Source organism: Sabethes cyaneus, chromosome 2 (assembly GCF_943734655.1).
Source record: "Sabethes cyaneus chromosome 2, idSabCyanKW18_F2, whole genome shotgun sequence".
Classification (NCBI taxonomy): domain Eukaryota; kingdom Metazoa; phylum Arthropoda; class Insecta; order Diptera; family Culicidae; genus Sabethes; species Sabethes cyaneus.
Window position 1 is genome coordinate 25,354,234 of NC_071354.1, and position 26,286 is coordinate 25,380,519.

The 26,286-nt window shown below is 42.2% G+C and overlaps 4 protein-coding genes across 6 annotated transcripts; 1 reads left to right on the forward strand and 3 right to left on the reverse strand.

The window, feature by feature from the left end:
• Positions 1-958: 958 nt before the first annotated feature.
• LOC128738142 (uncharacterized) lies at positions 959-2,476 on the reverse strand. Its single transcript, XM_053833028.1, has one exon. The coding sequence runs from the start codon at positions 2,474-2,476 to the stop codon at positions 959-961; it is 1,518 nt and encodes a 505-aa protein (XP_053689003.1).
• Positions 2,477-3,587: 1,111 nt separating this feature from the next.
• LOC128737760 (serendipity locus protein alpha-like) lies at positions 3,588-5,848 on the reverse strand. Its single transcript, XM_053832465.1, has 5 exons — positions 5,753-5,848; positions 5,506-5,685; positions 4,795-5,449; positions 3,837-4,736; positions 3,588-3,775 (listed from the first exon to the last, which is right to left on the reverse strand). Exons 1-5 carry the CDS (start codon positions 5,846-5,848, stop codon positions 3,588-3,590), a joined length of 2,019 nt encoding a protein of 672 aa, XP_053688440.1.
• Positions 5,849-7,578: 1,730 nt separating this feature from the next.
• On the forward strand, positions 7,579-8,926 carry LOC128737370 (uncharacterized). The gene has a single exon (XM_053831995.1). It carries the CDS (start codon positions 7,649-7,651, stop codon positions 8,903-8,905), a length of 1,257 nt encoding a protein of 418 aa, XP_053687970.1. The 5' UTR covers positions 7,579-7,648; the 3' UTR covers positions 8,906-8,926.
• Positions 8,927-9,094: 168 nt separating this feature from the next.
• LOC128734488 (uncharacterized) lies at positions 9,095-22,136 on the reverse strand. Of its 3 annotated transcripts, none has more exons than XM_053828713.1 (4): positions 22,016-22,136; positions 20,089-20,335; positions 18,249-20,024; positions 9,095-10,941 (listed from the first exon to the last, which is right to left on the reverse strand). In XM_053828713.1, exons 1-4 carry the CDS (start codon positions 22,054-22,056, stop codon positions 10,909-10,911), a joined length of 2,097 nt encoding a protein of 698 aa, XP_053684688.1. In that variant the 5' UTR covers positions 22,057-22,136; the 3' UTR covers positions 9,095-10,908. The 3 variants fall into 3 exon arrangements, with proteins under 3 accessions (XP_053684688.1, XP_053684687.1, XP_053684689.1); XM_053828712.1 differs by having other exon boundaries at positions 20,089-20,338; XM_053828714.1 differs by lacking the exon at positions 22,016-22,136 and adding an exon at positions 20,439-20,488 and having other exon boundaries at positions 20,089-20,338.
• Positions 22,137-26,286: the final 4,150 nt, after the last annotated feature.

Genomic DNA, 26,286 nt, shown 5'->3' on the forward strand with positions numbered 1-26,286 from the left:
AGAGCGCCGTTCGTGACTACCGGGACTGTAAACGGGCAGATCTATCTCAAGGAGTGTCTACAGAAGCGTCTGCTTCCTCTGTTGAAGCAACACGAGGGCCCTACGACAAGGACAAGGCCCCCTTCGTTTCGCCCCAAGGACAAACGAAATCCAACGAATAGGATTCCTCCAATTTCAGCTCACGGCAGTAAACACCAGCATCCGCGCGACCTTCGTAAAAGGGAACCCCGGTGTAACAGACCACATAGTCGGATATTTTCCTTTCCATGTAGTCTGACAACCACTCCTCTCTAAGAGGAAAGTTACTTGAGAAAATCCTATACGGAAAAGTACGCATGAGCTTACATCGCTAGGAGAAAAGGCAAGCTTGTCCTCAGCAACAATTTGCGACCACAATCGAGTATGACCAGTGGAACACAGACGTCCACAGACTGCCAAATGCCAATCGCGTGTGGTCGATAAGCACATATCAGTGCCTCTTGCTTCAGATGGAAGTGTAGAAGTTTTATATTGAGTATAGCTTCTAGAGCGGCAGGAGTTGTAGACATCGCCATTAAACACAACCTTTAAAATGTTTTAGCTTTGTCTGAATAACCTCCCACCTATGCCATCATACAAGACAACCACCATAACGGAACGTCTGAGTAATTCTCCATAAAACTTGGCATAAAGGTACGAGGAATATGTAGCAAATATGTATAGATACAGAAAAGATGTGCGTTTGAGATTTGCTTTAACAAACACCAAGATCAAATTGATTGATATTCCCTGGAAAACAAAGCCCGTTAGACAACATTGAATTCAATTATAACTTTTTGCTGAAAAATGGCACAAAAACAAAATTTCTCTATCTACAATACTTTTATTTAGGCAAAGTAAATCAAGTAAACTTTATCAAACGTCACACCACATGCTTCACACTTTGTACGAATCTATTAGGAAACATTTCCCGCCTAGCCTATTTCACCTGTACCACACTCAGCACCCGTTGACTTCCGGATATCGTCTTCGGGCACGTATCGGGACTGATGGAATGCTTCACCATATCTCTCAGCGCGGCAGTCGTTTTGGCACGACTTCTTAACTGGTCAAAAATACGTTTCTTGCTGTCCTTGAACCGCTGGAAACGACTTTCCCGCACCAGAATGCGTTCCTTGAGCTGCAGCAGCTTGTACCGTTCCTGTTCCAGCGTTTGCTTCAGGTTGTGCGAATGCATTTTCCGCTCTAGCTGATTGTCAATTTTCAACCGTCGCCGGTACACGTCAAGAACCCGATGGCGAAGCTCGTCCGCACGCTGAACACGTTCCTCCAGTTGATCGACCAAAGACTGCCGCCAGATGTCTTTGTCCAGCGTTTTCTCCTCCTGATTGATTGTAGCCTCTTCCATGCGCTTCAGTTCGCGGCTTTTCTTCTCGCACTCCTTGATGCCTTTCTGAATCTCGAGGGTTTTTAGCAGACTGCTCGAACGAATATCTTTTTCCGTTATTTCGTTCTGGATTTTCTCGATCTGTTGTTGTTCGAGCCTTTCCAGTCGCTGCTTTCGATTTCGGATTTCAATTTGTTCGATGTTTCTTTTCTGGCGAATGGCTTTTTTATAGTTCCGTTCCTGCTCATCAAGTAACGTTTTCCTGCACAGTTTTTCCTGTTCCCAGCATTGTTTTGCTACTACGGATTCTTCCAGGCGCTCAATCTCTTTGATTCGCTTCAGAACCATGCAGTGCAGAATTCTCCTATCGTGATCCGTCAGGTTTACTCCGTTTCTGTCCAATATCTCAGTCACCTTCACCGAATTGAGACGAGAGCAGATATTTTGATAGTCTTGACTGCTCTCACTGAACATACTGCCTTTGTAGGTGGACAAATCGCTCGTCGATAGACACTTTGGACCATTCATTCCAACTTTCATCAGTCTAGGGTTCATGGGTGTCACTTTGGATGACATACTGGATGTACTTCTTTTACTCTTCTCAGTTGACACCGGCCGTACTTTTCTGCCGATTCGACCCTTTCGGCTAGGTTCAATCGAACTTTCCGAAACTAAATTACTATTACTTTCGAAGCGGGTCAATTCTTCGCATATATCCTCGTCACACCATTTCGGTGGCGGATGTCCAACCCCACCAGCAGCGTTGCAACTGTGGGGAGGTGGCGAAAAGTTATAATTAATGTTAAAATTATAACTGTAGCAACAGTTGTAGCTCAGAGGCGACGAATGCTGGTCGCTGTTTTGGCTAGAGTGAATCCCATCATCCGGACTGCCGGGAGGTGGTCTCGGAAGATCCACGTTGCCGCTACTGTAGGTGTTGTCTGTGTCACTACTGCTGTCGCTGCTGGTACCTGCTTCGAAAGCGATTGTTTTCGTAGCCGGCTTCGCACCCGGAACGGAATCATTCGAAAGGACACTGAAATCGTCTCGCTGGCACTCGATTTTCGATGATTTCAACTTATTTTTGAGTTTTTTCCTGAACTTGAACATTATCGTACGGTAAAATTTAGTGTGTTTTCCTTCTCTTTATCTCCAAATAATCGTAAATACGGTTTGCCGAACAGCAAAATAATTGTAACGCTATCGATCCAACACCGCTACTGGCAACGTTGCTAAGGACACGCTATGTGTGAAGTTACGCGCGCTTTGCATCGCGTGTGACCACACGGGTGTTAGGCGTTCAGTCAATCGCGGTAACAAAGGAATTTACTGCCAAAGTGCGTATCATAAAAATACGCATCCCAAGGGACATTTCTACGCATTCGTATGCGTTGTTTTTTGTTACCTACATTCTTATACTTATAACTCGAATGTATTACACACAATTCCGGGAGGAAACATTTCCATATCATCTGGGATGCCACAATCACTTTGACTCAATTCACATTCATTTGACAGTACCGTCTCAGCCAAGCAAAATTAGACCAAGTTTTATATGGGACATTTGTAGAATTAGTTATTATCTACAATTTTGCTGAAAAAAGTTTTGCTGTATCTTTTGTAGTTACTGCGCTACAGTGCTAGTAACTCGTTAATGACTAAATGAACGTTCATTTAGTCATTAACGAGTTACTAGCACTGTAGCACTTAGTCACTAAAGAGGTACTAGCATTGTAGCACCGTAAATATAAAAGATACAGCAATCTGCATCTACATATTCTGAATAAAGTCAGAAAAGCTGTAGATAATAACTATTTCTTCAATCGTCCTATATATAACTTTTTCAAATTCTGCATGACTGAGACGGTACTGTCAAATGAATGTAAATTGAGTCAAAGTGATTGTGCCATCCCTGCATATCATTATTGCTAATTGCGAGGAAAATTGTCCAATCAATAAGTGCGCAATCGCTCATAAAAGTGCTATTTTAGCTAAAATCGTTTTGGTCTTTTCGGCGCACTTATTGCTTGGAATGTAACGAAAAAGAGCGCCGAAGATACCGAAACGATTTAATGTAAAATAGCACTTTTATGAGAGTTTACGTAACGAATGTAACGAATCAATCACACATTTTTTTTATTTTTAATTGGATTTTATTCTTTACTCTTAATAATTGTATTAGCAACTGAAATTTCCAATCCACTAATTAAAATTTGGGCGATCAAATATCAGTTGTAATATTGATCCTTATCCTGTTATCATCTAAAATGGCTATCTCCTCTCTTGTAGCAGACCTCTTGCTAGCTGGTATTTCTTCTTTTTCCAAAATATTGCTAGTTGGCAAATCGGACTCCTCATGCTCGGTTTGAGAGAATGTGCTCGACAGGTCATTCAGTTGATCCAAAATTTCTGCAATGAAAATCATATAAACTTCTGTTTAAAAAAAACACGCCTGTATGCTTCCACCGACCTGTAATTTGAAAATCGATATCGCTCTTAAAACTATCGAACAATTCCGCTGTCTGCTTGCTGCACTGTCGCTTGAAGATTGCAATCCGCAAACTGTTTCTTTTTTTCCGACTGGAGCCGGCCACAGCCGCACCGAAAGCACTTTTTTCCGGTGTAGTTTTTGCACGTTGACGCAATTGAGCCGTCACATCGGAGAAGCTTTTCATCTCCATCAGCGATGCTATGGAACCTTGCCTGGAACGAGCTTGCCCTCGCCGGCTGCGGTACAGAATGCTCGCCGTTGACGTACGCGGAATGCTGCTCGAGAAAAAATCCTTAACACTTTGCTCCACAGCTTTTTCCTCGTCAGTTTGAGCCGAATCGGGAATTTGCAGCTGCACTTCATTCGTTTGAGGTGGTGTATCCTTCGCTGTACCTAGACTAATCGCCTGTTGAATTTTCCTCAGTTTTATCACCATTATCCGAAAGCGTTTTAAAATACGCTCTGCGTCAATCGTTGGATCTTCCATGGAACATTTTACTATAGCTCTACATTCAAGAACCATCATTTTATAGTCTTCAAAATGAATTTTCTGCGGATCTTCGTCTAATTTTAAATCAAAAAAATTGATTTCTAAATGCTCTTTAAAGACCTCCGCCTGACGGACCAGTGTCAATGCTTCCGTCGCATTGAAACTACAGCAAAGCGAATCGATGCCATTATCCAAAATTTCTATTAATGCTAACGCAAAAGCATTACTGTCGATAATCATTTGAACGTGATATCGAAGCAAGGACAGCTCATCAGACCAATGTTCTTCCAACAGTTTGGAGTGATGATTACATGGTATGAAAATGGACGGAACAAGATAGGAATCCAAAGCCTCAATCGATGCTAAACAGCTTCTAATCGTTGAGGCGGCTGCAATGAACAATACAAAGTTATTTAACTTTTGTAAAGCGACTAATAATTAATTTACCTTTGTAATTATCAGCATAGGATATGGCAAACAACCCAATTTGCATCATCTTATCAACGAGCGAATCAAATTTTTCGGTTGCCAAACTGATATCTTCTTCGGATGCTCCTTCCTTTACCAACTTTCTCATACTCGCAATTAAATTTTGACTTAATTCAGCAAAAGTTTCATACACTAATCGTAGCAGACAATCGTTAACTTGTGTTTCCAAATTAAAAATAGCACTTTCCAAAGCACTTGCTTTGAGAAGACGATTCTGAGCATTCGGTTTGTCCGCTCCTTCTTGCAGTGCGGACTCTTTTTCCAAGGAAATGCATTCCTTTAGCACTTTTTGGCTTGCCGCCGTCAGCTGAGTTCGCTCTTTCGTATGTAAAACATTCCCAAACGCGAGTGTTTGTGCTACAAGCGCTTCAACAACTGATCTAATTTTTGCTGTTTCCATCATAGCTTCAGCGTCCTGCTCCGCCTGATTTATGACGTGTTTACTTTCGAGCGCAACCGTCAATGGTTCGACCAAATTGAGTGCCAGATCCAAAAAACTAACGAAGTTAGATTCCATCGTACTTTCACGCTCGGCAGTACCCGGATCTTCAGCCAAAGCTTTGATCTTTGCTATACACCAAATTATCCTGTCCAGAAAACATTGTCGGGTAGACTAAAAACAAACTTGGTTTAGTTACATATCGTAATCTTTTCTATAGCGTATACTACCGATAAAACACACTGTTTTTTACATTCAACAGTCAAAGCCCGTTCCAGACACCGAATGCACACCACAATTTGGGACAAACATAGGAACGTGATTTCCATTACACCTACATTATTGCACCCTTCGAAAACGATGAATTTGTGCAAAATCCGAAATAGTTTGTAAAAGTCGCCGCAAATCCCCTAAAAAATTACAGTTACTTATTACGGGAGTCTCAACGGAATACCGGCCGTTATATTCTCTACTCACGTTTAGCCAGTCAATTCCACTCTGCTTCGAACACATATATCCACGGTAGAGTTTCTCCTGTACAACTTGGAGAACTTCCTGTAGTTCTGGAACCATTTTGAGCTGAAAACCAACGACAGTCGCTCCTGCCATACGGACTTACGTACGGGATAACAAACGGTTAATATTGTAACCGTACTGCATCCGCGGAATGCAACGCAAATGCACTATGCACTCATTCAAAATATTCAAAACATCGGAGAAACGTCAAATGGTGGGTATCAACCGAAGCGCCATCTCGATTTGATACATTCAAAGCATACGTCTAGTACAGGGCGTGACTTAGGCACACTTAGGATTGGCACAGAGGTGCGATATAGCTTAGAAAGAACATATTTAGATCTGCGCAGATTTAATCGTCAGTACAAAGGCTACTGACGGCGACTGGGTTTACTAACCTGTCAGCCCAATAAGCAATTCTCGGGAAATTTTTCAAATAGACCTAAGTGACAATGAGAGATTCTCTTCGCGTCTCCTCTGTTCCGCTTTTCACGGATACATAAATGCATAGAAAAGGAAACTTTCAAAACATTTAGCTAACTAGTGACTCCGGCAACCGATTCATGCAAAGCTGATGTTAAAATGCATTAGTTTCGCCGTAAAATGCGGAAGAGAGGAGACACGAAGAGAATCTCTCATTGTCACATAGGTCTATTTGAAAAATTGCCCGAGAACTGCTTCTATTTTTTCGGTCTGGGCCTAGGTCTAGTGAAAAAGCAACTGGTTTTGATGTTCTTTAACAACAAACCATATATTAGATACATTTTTGAGAAAATATTTGTAACATGGTAAAGTTGAATATCGGCAAAGTATTTATTTAGCAAAAGAAAAATAAAATAGGCTGAATTCAGAAACAGGCCGAAAATACCTTCCCGTGCCCTACATCTGAAAGTACTCGTTTTTCACGCGAGATGAATCTGACACTTCTTGTCTGTATGCCACCTACTAAGGCTGTGAACCATTTCGCGAAATTTTTAACTTTTTAGTTGTTAGTTTACGGTGTTAGTTTTTAATTTGAACAACTGGTAACCCTAAATATGCTGGAACTTGTGTGAACTGGCTGCCCTGCTCTTTGTTATTGTTTTGGTGGTTTGATTCAGTTGGCAGTTTCAAGCAGCGAATATTTCATTCTCCGATCGGATTTCTACTATAATCGTTGGGAAAACGCAATGTGAAACAGATTAAACACGCTAGATCAGCACAAACAAATCGTGTTTATGTGCAATGTCTGCATAAGCAAATGATGTCATATTGAGTATGACGTTTGAACCATTTTTAATTTGCACGTCGTGCAAACCAACGGGGTTCAAATTAAAAAGTGTTCAGATTAAAAACGGTCAAACGAACGGGGGTCCACGGTATAGCGCATCAATGTGCGATCACAAATCTTCACTTTAATCAGTTAAAGGGTTTTCTCTAGAAAAATTGTAGAAAAATCCAATTTTTTAAGCCTCCTAACTGTATATAACCCCTGCCCAGCGGTGGTACTCAAAAATAGGTACACTTAATTTAATTTTTACCTAACTCTACCTGCGTGTTGATTTGATTTAAATTCGCGTGCGTTTATTCTTTTGATGGTATTTATTATTTACATTCCGTCAAGCCAAGCGTAAAGCATTCTGCATTTATTTAATTCGACAAATGAAACACAGAGGGCTCATCCGCGTCAAATGAATATATTTACTCACAATTGAAATAATAATTTCAGCGTGCTAATTCAAATTTCAAAACAAGAAGCTGTCAAATAAATCCAAAATAATTTGGTATTGATCTTTGATGCTAGTTTATATTATTTTTGGTGTTAAAAAAGAGTGCTCAACAGTGTAATTCTTTACTGAGAACAAGCATAATACTACAATGCTTCCCGAGGCACTGCAAAAGCGTCTTGCCAAGCGAGGCATTATTCAGGGTGGCGCTGGAGCCGCTCCGGCCGATCAACAGACCCATCATCCACCTCCATCCAGACAGCAGCATCACTCGGAATCTTCGTCTCAATCGGACAGTGAATCCCAGGAAGACCGCCGGGATGCAGATCTCAACAATGAAGAAATTATCGCTGAGGATTACGATGAGTATGATCAAATCAATCCCGAGGCTTTCGAGTATCCCATTCAGAAGCGCAAAATTAATCCAGCTATGGATTGGTCCGAGAAGATGAAGCAGAAAATGGTTAAACGATATGGATTTCAGTCTGTCGATGGATGCCAGAACAAGTACAACATCTATCATCACTGTACGATGTACTGCGTTCAACGATACGGGGAGGTTGAATTTGAAATCGAAAAAGAATACGAGAAGCGAGCAAAGCGTCTATTGGAGCGATATCCGCTTCCTCGACACTGGCGTAAGGAGTATGATATTGGCTGTAAAGCTTTTTATTTCTACAATAAAGAGACTAGAATTGTTTCCTGGTTGCCTCCGACACATCCGGACGCAAAAATGACTAAGAGCGCCAAAGTTCTTCGGAAAGAGTTGATGGAGATTACTAAGAATCAGGAGAACGCCAATGATGCAATTCCCAAAGCCGTCATCGTGGAAAGCTATCCTCCGCTTCCGAAGCCGACGAACCGTGACCAAGCTATGGTCGGGCCAATCGGTGAAACTTTGAAACCACCGATAGTTAACCCTCCCAAAAGACCTCATCTCAAGCACCCGTCGAGGGATGATGAAAAACGGCCCCGCATAACCCAGGGAACCAATCGAATCGATAGAGAAAGAGAGCGTGACCGGGATCGAGATCGTGAAAGGGACCGAGAGCGCGACCGGGATCGCCGAGATCGTCGGGGTGACGATCGTCGCGACGAACGACGTGAGCGCGATCGGGATCGCGAAAGAGATGGTCGTGGTGGTGGTGGGCGCAGCGGAAAGCACGGCTCCAGCAGTTCGGCTGCACTCGACCCGATGGATCCAGCTGCCTACTCGGATATTCCACGAGGAACTTGGTCTAGTGGACTGGATGTGGCAGCCGGTACGACCAGCAAGAAGGAAAAGGAGAAAGATAAGAAGCCCGATAAACGCAAGGCACCGCGCGATGACGAAAGTGGCGACGAGCACGAGGTGCTAAAGGTGGCCGCCATCAGTGAGTTTACTCAGGATGATGATAAAGATGATTGAACGTGAATTTTCAGTAACAAAATGGAGAAATAAAACTAGTAATTATAAAATGAAATTGTTTCAGTTGTAGATAATTCGAACTTCCCAATTGAAAGCAATGGTTCACTCTAAACAGTAGCGGAACTTTCGGTATGTCGTGCCTTTCAGTCGGTGTTTTATATAGAGAACATTCTGTTACACTTTATTTCTTTTAGATCATGGCGATTCGCAAAGAATTCTTACGACTTTCGTAGGTAATCGTTCAAATTTATCCTAATATCAGTATCTGTTTGTTGCCTTTTTGTCACAATTTAATGTCGTTGATGAATGGAAACTTTAACCATCGAGTAGAAAAGGGTAACAGTAAAAGGTTAAAGTAGAAATTTGTTGAACAATGATAAAAAACAATTTGCAAAATTGTTACAATTTGTTGTTCGAAAATTATTTCGTTTTTCCAACATCTATCCGTCATTGGTAAGAAGTCTTTTGCAAAATAAATAAGAATGTGTTGATACAACTTTTTGCTTCTAAAGGGCTTAGAATTTGAATAGAACATAAAACGGCACTTCTGCATGCAAGTTTCTCAGTAAAAACGGAATTATAGCTAAGCATGCTCATGATATTAAATATGACAAAAACGGATGTGCAGCGTAGCTTTGTCTTGCCTATTCAATTGCTCCGAATAACTCTAACTTCGTCACCTAACAGCGATAATAAAATATATCAAACGATCAACTCTCACTTTCACTAAATTGCGTCAATGCGACACGCTCTTATTTTGATTTCGCAGCACGTTTTTATGCAGCCGCATTACTATCTACTCTATATAGGTATATGCCGATGAATTTAGATAAATTATTTAATTTACTTCTCTTAAATCACTACAAGGAATCGCAACCAATTTAAAATAATAAAACAAAATCAACATCGTATTTTAAACTACCCAGATCACAATAAAGGATTTTTTGCTTTACTTTTAAGGTTCACTTTGAGCTTTCATTGCTACTAGTGTGAGTTAACAAACGAAACGATAAACTTTTTGTTTCCCCTGGAAGAACCGATTCTTATCATATTTGCACAATATACGCACGACAGCTCTCTAGAGTCTAGATTTACCAGGCGTTGATCTCAAAGATCTAGAACCCCTACAGCCGAGAATAGAACTTTTATTTTCCAATGATTAAAAACCGATCAACATGAGGAAGTATAACTAACGCAATTCTCGCCTGTAAACGTCCTTTCATCAATTCCGACTCCGCCCTTTGTTTTACTATCAATCTCTTTCATTCAACAATTTCGAACAGCATTCTTACAAGTTAAAACGTATCATATGCTGGTACTTAAAATATACTTAGAAGCAAGCCTTAGAAAAACTCATTCGTATGTAAAATATATAGTCGTAGATAATAAAAAAAACATAAGAGCGAGATTTATTTCCGAAGAAAAGCACCATTCGAAGCAAGTTTAGAACCTTCTTCTAAAAGGATAATTTTTTATGTTAACATTATACTGCTGAAAGCTACTTATTGCAAGCGAACCGTTTGCGGATTGCAAACGCAAACTTAGAGTAAATTATGTTAGTACGTTCAATATATTAGAACACAAAAATAAAACATAAGGAAATCGTAAATTCTTTAGGTCTCTTCGGTTTGACCCTTTTCATAATTGTTAACTACTGCACATTCATACCGCTTTGCTATCCATTTTTGTGTGGTTTGTCATATGCATTTGTTCTAAATATCTAGGTTTTGAATTTGTGTATACTGATCATCATAGTCAGTAAACTGTTTAGCTTTTGTTTTGTTTTGTTTTTTTTTTGTGTTTTGTTTAGCATTTTACGTGTGTAGAGAAAACTATGCAATTGTGTTGAGAGATTAATTCTGTCAGGTTTTTTGAACATATTGTTAGTTCCTAATTAAGCTAGTTCCCGGTATCCTGTGCCGACCCGTTTCGGCACACCGCGCATGCTGTCTTTAATCATTATTCGAGACTGTCGCTGTTTTCACTTTGCTACGCGCGCTCTTTTAGGTCGCTGTATTATGCTGAGAATGTAATACCTGCAAGTACGGTTTAACGCATGAGAAATATGGTTCAATAGGGTTAACTATTCTAGCAAACACTAGCAAAGCAAGCATTTAATTGCCTAGAACTAAACCGAAAATAAACGGGACTACAATGTTAGAAGCGCCTATATCTAAGAATAAGAAAGCAGGCTTGACGTGGGACTATGAACGACGATATTCCGCTTCCTAATAATATCGATAAACGACGGCAAAGGAGCTCAAATTGATTAACTCCTAACTTTAACTTGCCCTTCACTGGTTATACATATTAAATATCTGGTACCTACATATTCTTACTGCATTTCGGTTCATTGATGCTTATTGCTACCCTTGAGGTATGCGGAGGACAAGCAAATCGATCCATTGAGCAATTCAGCCGACCAATTCTCGCGGCATTGACGGTGGATGGTTTGCCCAGCAGCTGGTGCAATTCATGGTTTTCTAGCTTCCACCACCATTTATCTGTACGACCTCAGATCTACTTTGGAGGTACGATACTGGTCTAACAAGCCATTGTCGTATGTTCGAAGCTCGACTTGGTGCTTGGTGCTGCTGCTAGTTAGTAGGATCTTTTAAATAGCCCTAAAACGGTCCTGCACTCTAACAGCCGGCTGTGAAGTCTGTCGATAAAGAAGAGTCAAGTCTTTAAGGAAGTTTTAGCCCAAGGTTTTACTGTACTTGACTGTAGATGATGCACCACAACTAACCGTTCACAATATACACCGATCTGAAAGCGGTTTATGACCGAGTTGATCATGGAATTCGATTAGCAAAACTCGGAAAAACTAGGAATCTCGCCTGCTCTTGTGGGTTTTCCGATCTTAACATACTCTTTGTGTGAAAATCAGATTGCAAATTTCAGCACAGTTTACGAATATCTCAGGAGTACCTCAAGGTAGTAACTTAGGACCACTGCTCTTTACGTTGTTTATCAATGATATATGACTGCTAATACCGGATGGTTGCTGAAAACACTATATAGGTGATTTTTTCATAATTGTGTTCGCGAAATTTTCTGACCGTCAGCATCCAAAAGTGTTGCGTAATCTCCTCTCCTTTCATCGAATAGAAAAGCCTATAATGTCCAGAGGTATCATGTTCAATCAGTCATTATTTCGTACGGGGTTGCAGCCTAGGGAACCCCAGCTAGCTACGCAACTTTTAGAAAAGCCTATCCACCTTTTTACACGGCTAGTTGTAGACCAACTCATCGACCACTTCAAAAGTATCTCTATCTGTCCCCACCGCAGCTCCACCATCCAAAGGGCTACCACGCTTTCTGCCAGCCACCACATACTTCGTCTCGACAGGGTTCACGCCAAGCCATATCCCTCCCTTCCTTCTTAAGGTATGCACCTATGCACCTCTTCCACAGCTCTTCGGTTAACACCGATGGTAGCGATATCGGCCGCGATCCCTAAGAACGTTTAGAATTTCTCTGCACGCCTGCCAGTGCCCTCACTCTCGCTTCCCTGTTACCGAGTAGTAATTTCACTGAGCAGTCCTGCGGTATTCTTATGATAAGTATAGTCTGAGATTCGTTGGAAGTTTGATTTGGCCGGTGTGTTTTTCGAAGCTTGAAGTAGGCCCGATTTCCAGTTGTGTCTTTGTACGTATGTTCGGATCTTGACTGGGTGGTGCTGCTAGAGTCAGTACTCTAACAGCGGTCACCGATATAGTATTTGAGGGTCCCTAGTGGGTAGTATACAACAGTGTGATCATACAATAATTTCAGCGATCCATCTTGTGACTATTTTGTAGATCACACAATCAATGCCTTAAGGGCCAAATGGAATTTTGCACTAACGCATCCATCAGCGCCATTCTGAGAGTTCTTCCATGGATATACTGTCAAATTGGCGCTGACGGATGCTTTGACGCAGCATTCTATTTATCCCTTCACATCTACTCGTCTTCTGTGTTATGATAACTCGCTTACTAGTTGGTCAATGTCATCGACTTTATTGCATTTCACCCGAATGATCTCCAGCTTAACTTCCTGTAGTTGGGTTTGGGTTTTTTTTGTAATGCCAGAAGGGCATTGGGTTAAAAGGCCACTGCGAGTCTTGATGGAGTTGAGCGGGATAGTTGTAATCGTGTGTCCCAATTCGGTAGTACATGGTTTATAAAGCCCATGACCGTTTTGGGATTTAGCCTCCATACCTGATATGGAGTAAGAAGGAAACTTCCTAAGAAGTCGTGCCTTGATATTGCAAGAGCTCCGCAATAGCAGAGCAGATGCGCTGAACTTTCAGGTTCAGAGTTACAAAAGCGGCAGGTGTCGGATTGTGTCTCCCGTGATCGTGCGTTGTTGAATGAAGTAGTTTTTTAGCTACTGCAGGGTTTGGGTAGATACACTGTTTAGCTTGTTTACAACCCTGTGTTTGATTCCAACGGGATACTATTTCTAGCTTGTCCCATGTCGTCAGTTCGCCTCTCACGGCGGATGTGGAAGTGCCCAGAAACGGTTCAGGACCAATAAATTGCTGAGCTGATCCTTGTCTTGCTAGGTTGTCAGCAAATTCATTGCCCTCGATTCCGCAGTGACCGGGCACCCAAAGTGAGGGAACTCTTCCGCCAAAACAAAGTGTTATTCACTTTGTTTTGGCGGAAGGCTTCCATGCAGTCAGAGACTGAAGTTACTAAGGGTATCAGATTGAACTTCCGAAATATGCGAAGATGACCGATTTGGTCACCTTCGAGTATAGTTTTACTCCTTTGCAACCGTAGTGCGCCGAGCTCTGCTTCCTTCTCCACATGAAGATGCAAAGGCCGTAATCATAGCGTTGCCTCCATGGCTGCAGCAGGTGTACGCATGGCACTGGTAACTGTAAGACAGGCCAGGCACTGAACTTTGTTTAGTTTGGCTTGGGCTGTCACCTCATTCACCTTTGACCACCATACGACTGCATCATAGGTTATCCTAGGCCGTGCAATAGTAGTGTATGACCAAAAGACTAGTTGAGGTTTCAATCCCCAGGTTTTGCCAAACAGTGAACTGCATGCCCAGATAGCCGAAGTTGCTTTCTTAACAGCATAACAGCATAGGCGGGCAGCCCAGTTCAGTTTTTTATCCAGAATTATTCCGAGGGGTTTGACTTCATTACTAAAGCCCAGTCTGACACCAAGCGTGTAGGACGCTATATCTCTGCATATTAGCGTTGATAGGAGGAAATGCTTATCAACTTAGGGACTATATTGGCTCGTTTCGTTATCCCTGATTTTTATTTTCAGGTATGGGTAATAAGTTCAAGTTGTCACGTTGTTTTCGAGCCGTAAATCTCGCATGTGTATAGTATTTTTCGATATAAATTAAATTATGGTTGTATATGAGCACCATTGGTATTATGTAGAATTTGTTAAAAAGGTATTCGTTATATATTAAATTTAGTAATTACTGGCTTTGCAAGAGAGTTTTCGAGTATCCAGGGTGGTCTCATATAACTGGTGCTTACGTACTTGCCTTATCCATCTAGCGCCTACCATCTACTAACAACAATTCCTTTCCCGAAATACTTGTGAAGATGCAGAGGATTCCCTGGTCTTTAGTAGCAACAAGTATTGGACTAACATTCCTTCCCATCCCACCAGGACCCGCATTCGGACGTGGCCGGCGTCGGTATTGATCAGCATGCAGGGACCTGATAAGGTTGCACAATGAGGAATAGCTTGCTGTCCCAAGTATGCTTTTTCCAGCCATCATTTTGCAATTTTCATCAGTCCTGGTCAATAACGGAGTAGCAGCACACGGGCGGTATCCTATGCTTATGCTTATGCTTATTACTAAAGCCCAGTCTGACACCATTCAGTATAGAAAGAGTAATGGTATGTTTCCTTCGCCTAGTCAATAGTATAACGACTATTTTGGTGGGGTTTGCATTAAGTCCCTCTTGTGAGCACCATAACATGGTGGTGTTTAAAGCTCCTTGCAAGCGACTTGACAATACTGCGTGCATCAAACTTACCTCTGACGATAAGTACAACGTCGTCGGCGTAAGCAATGGTCTCATAACCAAGTTGTGATAGCTTGTGAAGGAGTGCGTCGGCCACCAGTGACTAGAGCAGGGAGGAGAGAACTCCTCCCTGTGGACATCCTTTGATCACCGAAATCGTGACCGACGTATCTCCCAATGATGCTGTAATTTCTCTGCTCGAGAGCATTGCTTGCATCCAGCTCATTGTAGTGTGGTCGATTCTCTTTTGACAGAGCCATATTAATGGACGCGAAGGACGTGTTATCGAAAGCGCCTTCAATATCAAGAAAAGCACAAAGTACTGTCTCTTGATAGTTGAGCTATTTCTCAATTAACGTCACTAAGCAGTGCAGTGCGGTTTCCGTAGATTTATCGGTTTGGTATGCATGTTGATTTACATGTAACGGAGTATATAGACATAGTTATCCGTGATTTTCTCCATCAGCTTAAGAAGCGTTAAAGTCAGACTAATCGGTCTCAAAGCCTTAGGCATGATTTTGTCTTTTTTGTCAGCCTTAGGTATGAACACCACCCGGTGGTAGTCCCGACGACTAGAGGGAAGCAGAAGATAGTCGTTGCGTCCGCCTACAAGGACAAGGACGAAATACCACCGCCCGAGATTGCTGAAGTCGTGCGGTACTGCAGGGCAGTCAACAAGCCGTACGTGATAGGCTGCGACGCAAATGCGCACCACACGATATGGGGCAGCTCGGACACAAACAACAAGGCTGAGTACCTACTTGAATATTGTTCTTCTAAAGATGTCAATGCAATCAATGTAGGGAATGACCCCACCTTTATAAGTGCTATCAGGCAAGAGGTCCAAGACCTCACTCTATGTAGCGCCTCTATAGCTGAGAAAGTCAAAAATTGGCATGCCTCTGATGAACCAAGTTTATCAGACCACAGACATATTATTTTCGACATCGTGGCTAATGCTCTAAAAAGAGAACCATTCAGGAATCCGAGGAAAACCAATTGGAGTTCCTTAAGGGATCATCTGAGTGCCTCACGCTCACGTAGTTCTGGTCACAATAATATACGAACTCCAGTTGAGCTGGATATCGCCGCTAGTGACCTGCAATGTAGGATCACAGAAGCGTATAACACAAACTGTCCCGTAAACACGCGAACAGTTTCCGTGATGTGCCCTGGTGGAATGAGACGCTTAGCAATCTTCGTCGGAATGCAAGGCGTCTGTTCAACAGGACCAAAATCACGTCTAACTGGGAATACTACAGAGCTTCCCCCACCAAATACAAGGCTGAGCTACGCAAAGCCACAAGGAAATCATGAGTTAAATTTTGCGAAAGCATACAATGGCAGAGTTTGTATTTGTAGTTGTAGTTTGTGAGGCTACGCGACTGCAGAAAGCGATATTCAAGGACCACTGCAATAGTCTAGGGCAATTAAAAAAAGAGGATGGGAGTCTCACTGTTACCACCAGGAAAACTCTGGAAGTTCTAATGAACACGCACTTCCCTGGTTCGAAAGTGACCACTGGACAAGACATAGGCGGGCAGCAGCGGAATGGGTCATTACACAGTGTGCCAAATGATTCGGTTTTACTTGCACGCCGATTGTTTACGAAGACTTCGATCAATTGGACACTCAGCTCTTTTGGACCATTGAAATCTCCAGGTCTGGATGGCATTCTACCCATTTTCTTACAAAAAACGGACGGTGTTATAATGTCCGAACTCATCAACCTCTTTCGAGCCAGTTTCACTTTGGGGTATATCCCGGAGAATTGGCGGCAAGTTGTTCATACTTGAGTTTGGGGTTCAGGAACCTGATCTTTTCGTTGTGCTTCGTTTTTTATTCCAGTTTAGAACACTTAAAAACTACTCTTATATGTCGAGTGGCATGAAAACAGAGAATTCATTTATGAACAGCAAGAATCGCATTAGTCCGAGTTTGTTCCCCTGCGGTACGTAATTTCATTTTCATTTTGTGTGCGCCACTGAGCTGTTAGAAAATTCAATCTCGCTACTCAGGCTCCGTACTCTATTTAACTCGATATGGCACGGTATTTTGGCGTCGCTCATAAACTTGATGATCGGTGCGATACGGTAATAACCGACACATTTAACATTAACGGCAATGCATTTCTTTGATAAGTGACGCCAATGTATAAACCACTCGGCTACCGTGCTCCGAAACGGAGTCGCACGGTGCGCTCCGAACACGTAAAGCACCGCTCCTTACAAAAGAAATTTGCTCCGATGTGCGGTATTATATTCGTTTTAGTAATAACACGGCAAAAGGCACCGAAACCGTGAGAATGTTAACTATGAACAGAGTAGAACATTTCTGCACGGCCCGCATTGCGGTGCAAGCTTTCACATGCCTGGTTAAACGTAAACGCGGTAAGGAGCTTCCTAGTTCCTCAAAACTTGCAAGAAAAATACATGGTCAACCGAATCAAAAACTGTTTACTTATGAAATTCATGCGAAAGTCTCCTTATATCGCATCTATTTAAAAGCGGAAAATATTTTTCCGAAGAACTGTAACTAGTAGATCTCGTCTAGCTAGATTTTCGTTCAGTCGATTATCGAACTATATAGAACTCTGTTTTTGGCCGTCAATCACTAGCGGATTGAAAAAGTCCTACTACAAATCAGGCATGTAGCTAAAAAAGGAACATGCGTTAGCAAAATTGTTTCATAAACAATGTAGTTTAGCTTATATCTGCGTAAAAGTTAACCTAATGTCAAAACTCCCCAGTTGTAGTGTAGATAAGTATATAATCTACATACGCTGCGAAGATTTAGTTAGCAGTGGAATAAAAATAAATATTCTCTTTATGTTTGAAACGTCGTCAAAGTTAGATGTGCTTTTTACATCAGCTACCCAGAATGTCCGATCAGTTTTTAATAGTTTTTGGAGGATTTTGAGATCCTCGATCCATTCCGTTGTTCCATTTCCAATTTCCCCTCTCATCCCTCAGTTCCCTGTCTCATTCCAGCTTATGGCGCGTAGCGCTTTTAGAAAATACATAGAACTTTCGAGTATCAAAGCTAGCTCAACTGACATAGAGAAATCATTCCCTACACAGTAATCTTCCATATAAGGTAATAGTTAGTGCAGTCTAGCTTATTTTGCAAATACTGATTATGGTTTAACGAAAAATAACTGATTTAGCTGGAAAGAAGCTTTGGGGTGAACCATTGCGGATTAGGAGATATTAACTCAGAAGCATGCTTCTTTTGTAAACCGAGGTTAGGAAAGTACCACAAAAAAAAAATAAAAATCAACACATCAACCAGTACATGTAACAATATCGAAAAGCTTCCAATAACGGTACTTTAAAAGCTTGTACTCACCATATGCATCACCAGAATCTCCTTCGTCTTGAACGAAATCGGGCACAGTTTGCACTTGAACGGTTTGTCATTGTCATGTTCCGCGTAGATATGTGCCTTCAGGTTATTCAGATGAACGAACGTCTTGGTGCAGCTGTCACATTTGTAAATTTTCGGCCCAGTAGAGTTCGCCTCACTTTCCTCGATCTGCTGCAACAACTGCCGGTGCAGAGAGTTCTTATCAATACCATTGGTGGTGATGACGGTTGTTGACGGCGCACTGATGGTACTGCTCGCTAACGAAACCGGACCATTTCCCGGGCTCGCACTCGCTGCCAACGTAGCACCACTGCTAATGATACTGCTATTGCTGGGACTGTTCATACTGTTGCTTGGAGCAGTGGTCGTATTCAGTGCGTTGACATGCTTGTTCTGATTTACAGGCGCAGCGATGCTGTGGGAGGCAGTTTCGTCGTCAATCAGAATGACGTCTTGATCCGGAGCGCTTAATACGGCAGCGGGTCGCTTTTCGGGAGTATCATCAGGTGCACCTGGTTTTTGAATTTTAGTTTCATCAATCATTACCTCAAAATCGCAGCTGTCGGATACGGACGAACGAGTGCTGAGGGATGTGCCCGCGGTGTGGGACATTGTATGCGGCTGAGGAGACTGTACTTGGTGGATAGATTGGACAGTTCGCTGCTCGACGGCCTGAGTAATGACCGTGGCGTTCGACCCATTTACGCTGTGATGGCTGTTACGATGGGACTTGAAATCTAAATATGAAGTGTAGGTTTCCGTACAACGGTCACACTTGTACACCCCGTTCTCCGAGTGCATCTCAATGATGTGATTCTCCAATCGGGTCGGCAAGCTGTACGTTCTAAAGCAAATGTCGCATTCGTACCTCTGGGAGGAATGGGCTTTCAAAAAGTGCTGCTGACACTTTCTTTGCTTGGTGAATGTTTTGGAACATTTTCCGCATCTGTAGAGGACCTTTGCGTGATTTTTCATGTGTCTTTCATAGTTATACTCGTACTTAAAACTAGTTTTACAATGCTTACAAACAAATGGTCGATCATGGACTCCTCTCGGTGTAATAACGCTGCCTACGGCAGTGCCTCCTCCCTCGTCCATATAAACTTCTTCCTCTGGTAAGTGTTCAATTGTGGTGCATTCAATCTCCGTTTGATTATCGTATCCCTGTGGCACATAGTTTGCGGCATTCACGTACCCTTCCGCCGTGGTACGGATAGCATAGGTGTCAGTTCCATCAGTGTAGTATATTTCGTGACCCTCGGCGGGTTGAATGCCTTCCACATCACTGTAGCCGCTGACATGAATTTGTTGCTGCTGCGCAGTGCCGGACACAACTCGCACATCTCCCGATTCGATGTATTCGGTCATTGTACCATCAGCGGACACGTACTGAATTGTTTGCTGTTCTACCACCTGCTGCTGGTCCTGCTGCATGACAGTATGTTGATGTGGTTCCTGATGTTCTTCCTCGGTCTCCTCTTGGTACTCATCCACATCGGCCGACTCATCAATGGCCAGCGTTATGTCGTCTGCATCGTCGCCATACTCTTCCATTCCAACTTTACTGTCCTCCACCGGCTGCACATGATGCTGCTGGTGCTGCATATGGCGGTACTTTTCAGAGGTTTTAATTTCGTAGTACTTTAGTTTAAGTATTTCGTCATTTTCAATACATCTTCGGCGGAACATATGGTAGTCCTCCAGTTTGCTCTTGCAGTTGAGGCATATAGATGAGGGAAAATCCGTTGCATAAGTTACCTTAAATTTAAACAAAAATATGCATCTACGTTGGATTGTATCTATATTGAAAGAGGAAAAATACCTGTATTGTGGTGAGTTCTAGTATTTTCTGAATTAGAGGTTCGTCCGGTGCATCTTTGGAGTAGAACACGGGCTGAAGTCGAGAGCTGGTGCTGCCTTCCGCTAAGCATAGTCTGCACATATTCATATTGAGGCCAACTTTTACTGTGACTGTGCTGGTCGTATTACTGCTAGTAGTGGCGATGGTCTTGTTGTTACTAGCACTACTCCTAGGAGTGTGGTGCTGACCAGCAGCACTCCTACCTCTGCTACTGTGAAAGAAAACAAAAACAAGCGAACATGATAATGAGCGAGTATATTGCAATCTGAAAAAAAATCTCGCGCTTTAATGTATAGCAAGTAGGTACATACATCATCGTAAATCTGCGAACATTGATTCAAAGCTCGTCTTCGTTACAAACAACCCTTCCTTTTGCTGGCAGCGGTGGCTGATATAAGCGGCGCGTAGCATAGCATATCGTACTACTGGCCTGGCTTAGCCAACGACGGTTTAGATGTATGCGGAATGGTATTTGCGCCAAACGCAGAAACAACCTCGTACACAAAATGCTATACGAGTGGCAGAGTGGCAAGGCAGCGCAATACCTACACACAAGCGAACAAGAAGAAGCACAGATTGATTCCTGCAAGAAACCTCCGTTCGAGAAATCAAGGCTTGCGCAACGAATATATGCCACTCTCGCAGTGGTGCCATTCAATTGTACCAGGCGCGGGTAGCGCAATCACTGGCAATCAAATCATAACATAAGATAAACCTAAGCTTTTTACTTAACGTGTCCACTTGTCTTAGTTTTGGACGGAAAATGCTAAACTATGAGGCTAGGATTTTGGTCCGTAAAATCGAATATATCGTATTCCTTTGAATCGGATTTGTCTAAAAGATGCTGCATTACAATATGCAACAACTTTGTTGATCCTCCTCAGTATTGTTTTTGGCTTACGCCGATAATTTACTGCAATTCCGCGCAAAGCGCATTAACTGACCCATGTGCTTGTCACACGTCGAACTTCATCTAATAAACTAGATTCGCGGTTTGAAATTTCAAGCAGATTGTTATGACAAAACACATTGGAAACCAATTTAGACAATTAAAAATTAGTATGGTAGAGCAAGAAAATGTTTTTCCGGTTAAGTTCTTCTAGTTATTTTATTATTTTGACATTATGCTTCTTTCTTTATTTTCCGATGGTACCAAGAGGATTAACAAAGAGACTTTAATCAATCAGTAACTTGAAAATCTGAAACTGACACGCAACATTTAAAAAATTGATGTGAAGTTGCACATATGGGAGAAAAAAGTAATTAATTTATTCCTAACATATTATAAACATGACAAATTACTGTTTAAATATAGATACCAATCTCCGAACAATGTATTGTTCATTTTTGAATATTTTTGAGAGAAGAAAATTCGCGTTTTATGTATCCTACCTAATCGATACTGATTTGAGATGACACTGTTTGTTTTTTACTTGAGTTCAACTTAGAATTATCTAAGAAATTAAACGGAATTATGACTATTAAGTTTAAATTTCAAATTTGAATATCAACTTTTCAGCCTACTTTTTCATTAGGATATGACAAGTTATCAACTAAATAAAATTGATAAAAAATGATTCAAACCACTATCCGAACGGCACGGCAACACAGCCGCCCCACCGAATCGCGCGACGACTAGCTGCTGCAGTGGTATTTTGATTCCGCCGTGCATATTATTTCACACACCAACAGCAATGTATTGGCTGGCAGCAGCAAGCAGCAGTATAGGGAAAAAACGACGACGACGACGAAGTGAGAGTAGAGCACTGCCATGAAGATCGAAGCAGCAAAGGAAAAAAAAACCTTTCTCGGATTCTTCCTTCTGTCATCCATTTTTTCGCGAAAGGAATTTTCACCGTGTAAAATTTCGCGTTGCACAATTACTTACCGATTCGGTTCATCCTTGATTACGTTGCTTTCCACTTCCATCGCGAAATGGGACGCGAAAAGGCTGACAAAACTGGACAAAATTTGCACTTTTCCCAGCAAATCCCGAGCTGGGACTCTCTTCCTTCTGTTGCGTTTGCTAAAATACTACCGAACCGTCACCTCGTTCTCTGTTGTGTGTGCGCGGATTACGCTACCAACCAGGTTGGTTGTTCGCCGTCCGTCGCCGCAGTAGTTGTGACTTCGATCGACCCACACACACCCATCAGCCAGCGCGATTTTGCTGTTTTCCTTTGGCATTGCTTATAAATATTTCTATATGTATATAGGACACCAACACAGCAGCCTAACGAACGATGCACTAGTGCTTCTCTCTCGTTCCTCCGTATAACTAGGAGCAATGTTCAACTATCAGGTGGTCACCCGTGTGCCGTGAGAATGTGTGGTAACTTAAACCCGTTAAGGCCTGGTGTGTACATACTGTTTACCGTGGACCCCCGTTCGTTTGACCATTTTTAATCTGAACACTTTTTAATTTGAACCCCGTTGGTTTGCACGACGTGCAAATTAAAAATGGTTCAAACGTCATTCTCTACATGACATCATTTGTTTATGCAGACAATGCACATAAACACGATTTGTTTGTACTGACCTAGCGTGTTTATTCGGTTTCACATTTCGTTTTCCTAACGATTAAGATAGAAATCCGACTTTAAAATGCAATATTCGCACTTGCAACTGCCAACTAAAACAAATCACCAAAACAATAACAAAGAGCAGGGCGGCCAGTTCACACAGGTTTCACCATATTTCGAGTTACCAGTTGTTCAAATTAAAAAGTAACCCCGTTAGTTTGCATGAGGAATCGTTCAAACGAACGGGGGTGCACTGTATTGAGTAAAACATGTTTCTCCATGCAAAAAAATTATGCGAGTATCGAATTAACTTGGATTGAATGGCTGCCAATAAAAGCAAAGCAAAGCCTACGTGTTACATTCCGTTATCGAAACTTGACTTTCTTTGTTTTATACGACAGACTTCACAGCCAGCTGTTAAAGTACAGGACAATTGCAGGGCGGGACAATTGTACGGGATGGATCACAAAATTCCTTGGTGATTCGCAGGCTAGTCGCCAGATTTTAATTGGCATTTGCTATAATGAATCTGACAGAAACAAAGAAAAAGTCCAAGATTACTCCCTAATGGGATACTAGAGTCCGCTTTACTTTCACCCAAAGCCAACCGTGGTCCACACGGTCAAAGACCGCCTTCAAGGCGCCATTTTTCATGTATTGCAGTATGATGTGAGCTCTATGGGATTTGTAGTGGTCGATCGTGCTGGAAAAAATCCATGCTGGTCACCAGTTTTGCCTCATGAAAATACCTAAGCCTTGGGCTTAAATGCCTTTCTAAGACTTGATCCTTCTTTATCGACAGACTTTGCGGCTGGCTGTTAGAGTACATGACAGTTACGGGGCTAGTGCAAAAATCCTACCGACTTTATCTACCAGCACCGCTAAGCTGAGATTCGAACATACGACTTGTGGGTCCAGCAGTTGGCTTGCCAGACCAGCATCGTACCTCGAAGTTAACTGGGCGGTTGATGAATGAGTAATAAAATATAAGCTTATTTATAGTCTCCGGTGGCTTCAAGCCTGTGCATAAAGAGATAATTCCTCGGCAGTCATGCATCTACTATTCTTGAAAACAGGAAACAAAAACAATTCTTTTTAGGCACCTAGAAATGACTGACTAAAATAAAAGGTTGCAAACTGCGATTAAATCTGCACATAAGGAATCCGCACAGTTCTTGAAGATAATCGGCGGTATGCCATCTGGTTACGGAATGGATTTACGAACTATGGACTGCATTAGTTTCCTTGAGAGATCACTTATTGTTCCCACCGTGAAAATTTGATAACTGCGGTAGGCTGAGCACGGCCAAGTTCATGATACGACACGAGCCCCCCTGCTCTATGCTCTAGAGGAGCAAGAGACGAGTTCCATTCTAAATTTCTCCATTTCCCGGCGAACAGGGCTATATTCTACTACGATTTTCCCAATTCAGTAATTACTTTTGAGGAGGTGCCCAGAAACGGTTCAGGGCCAACAAAGTACTGGTTTGTCTGGTGTCAGCCAGTTCATAATTCTCGATTTCACAGTGAAATGGACACCCTGAATTAAGAAACTGATCTGGCCGGTGAGTTTCTTAAAATTGGGTTGCCCCCAAGAACCCATTTAGATGCACATTTGGAGGATTTGGGAGACAGCAGTGCATCCTGGTTGTCCTGGAATATCGCTAGTAATTGAGACAGGCTACTGAACTATGTTTAACTTGACCTATGCTGTCACCTCGTTCACCTCTAACCACCATATTCGAGAGCAACGCAGGTCAGGCAATAGTACCAAAGGGCTAAGATTCATAGCCTAAGATGCCTTTTTAACAGTACAAGCTAGCCCTGTTCGTAGGTTACGGGCTTTTTTACGCCTGTTTTAGTGGATTTTTTGTTATTCTACTCTTATATGCACTATAAAATGGCGGAGTTTAGTGCTCCTACAGACCACAGCAGGGGAGAAAACTCATAATTATGATCATCCTTTAGTCACGTGCAGTGAGTTTTCTTCTTTTTTTTTTGACGAAGGATTACGTCTTTCAGGAAGGTAGCTGGTAGAGTGTCATTCCAAAAAATCTTTCTCGAAAAGTGGTCAGGTTTTGAACGCTAATAGCTAGGTGGTTTCCCGAACGATTTTCAATATTCTTACACCAATCGATTGGAAAATCTTCTAAGAATTGGCCCAAATGAAGAAAAGTATGGGTTCTTGATGTAGAACTATTGAAAATTTGAAAATAATGAACTTATGTTTTACCAGAATTCTCGTTTCGTGATTGGTTGGAAGATTCTTTACGATGATCTAAACCTATACTAATTTGATATCTGTGCTTGGGAGGTAAGCCAAAATAAGTTACCAAGTTTCCTCATTTCAACAAGATTTCTTAACACCGCGATTAAACCTAGAGCATTTTGATGTCCTTGCTTGGGAAGTACGCCAGAAAGAGTGGCAAAGCCCCCTCGTGCCAACAGATTTCTTACGAACGCGATTAAACCTAGTCCAATTTGATGTCTGTGTTAGAGAAGTGTGCCAGAAAAAATGACACAAGTTCGTTGTCACAACAGATCGCAAATTCTTTGTAATATTTGAAATATTTCGAACGAGTCTTTATTTCGTTCGACTTGCTTCGAACTTTTTTGCCCATTTGATTTTGCTGACGGAAATTTCGTTCGAAAGAACTTTCGTTCGAAATATAGAATTGCGGTGATTAATTGACACAAAAAACGTGTTGTCGAGTGCGTCTTTAATATCAAGAAAAGCACAAAGTGCAGTCTCTTTAACTGGGTTTTTCATAGACATGCCAGTATTTTATCTTCTCAAGAGACCTAGCACTTCTTCCCTGATAGCGTCAGTAAAGGTGAGGCTGTGCCCTACATTGACATTGTTTGAAGTTAAGTATTTAAGCAGGTACTTACTCCGGGCTTCCCTTTCGGTACTTCACTTCCGGGCGGCACCGAACCGTGTGAAAGGCGCCCACGAGCGTCGCAACCATTCAGGAACTGACCCTGCAATACCACACAAGCTGAGCACTTTTGGATGGGGGTATTTCGACTTTGTCGTCCGGGAAGTATCACAGACGCCACGACCAGGATCTCATTCCCTGTGGCTATTATGGGATTTTCAGTCAGACGATGACATTTTACTTACTTATGTGTCCATGACCGCCGGTCCGGTAGAACAAAAAGATGGAATCAGAAATCTTCACTGCCCCATGGTTTTTCCTTGTCGCCAGGACAGATTCTCATCTACATGTCGTTGGCTAAGCTGCGTCGCCATTGGCCTCTGGGTCTGCCTCTTCTACGCTATTCTTGCGGATTCCAATCGAGTGCTTCTCTGCAGTTCTCATTCGTTCCTTTTTTCAAGGTGTGTCCGATCAACTTTCACCTACGCTCACGAATTTCTGTTGCTGTCGACCGTTGATGACATCGACGATGGAATTCCTCGTTGGATACCCAGTTATCAGGCCACCAGGCACGAATGACATATCGCATGTACCGATTAATAAATACCTGCAGTTTTTGCGTTGTCTCCGCCTAGACGCACCACGTTTCGCATACATACAAAAGAACGGATTTAACGCTTGAGTTGAAAATGCGGGTTTACGTATGTAGAGTAATCTGGTTTAAGCGCCAAATGTTTCGCAGACTTGCAAAGACACCC

Excerpts from the sequence above, each read along its gene's own strand:
- LOC128737370 (XM_053831995.1), top strand. The coding sequence starts at position 7,649 with ATGCTTCCCGAGGCACTGCAAAAGCGTCTTGCCAAGCGAGGCATTATT.
- LOC128737760 (XM_053832465.1), bottom strand. The coding sequence starts at position 5,848 with ATGGTTCCAGAACTACAGGAAGTTCTCCAAGTTGTACAGGAGAAACTC. Across the intron at positions 5,686-5,752 it reads GTGGAATTGACTGGCTAAAC|GGGATTTGCGGCGACTTTTA; the intron begins GTGAGTAGAGAA and ends GTAATTTTTTAG. Across the intron at positions 4,737-4,794 it reads CTATGCTGATAATTACAAAG|CCGCCTCAACGATTAGAAGC; the intron begins GTAAATTAATTA and ends TGTTCATTGCAG.
- LOC128734488 (XM_053828712.1), bottom strand. The coding sequence starts at position 22,056 with ATGGAAGTGGAAAGCAACGTAATCAAGGATGAACCGAATCG. Across the intron at positions 20,025-20,088 it reads TAGAACTCACCACAATACAG|GTAACTTATGCAACGGATTT; the intron begins GTATTTTTCCTC and ends TTTAAATTTAAG. Across the intron at positions 10,942-18,248 it reads AGATTCTGGTGATGCATATG|GTATTACATTCTCAGCATAA; the intron begins GTGAGTACAAGC and ends CCGTACTTGCAG.
- LOC128738142 (XM_053833028.1), bottom strand. The coding sequence starts at position 2,476 with ATGTTCAAGTTCAGGAAAAAACTCAAAAATAAGTTGAAATCATCGAAA.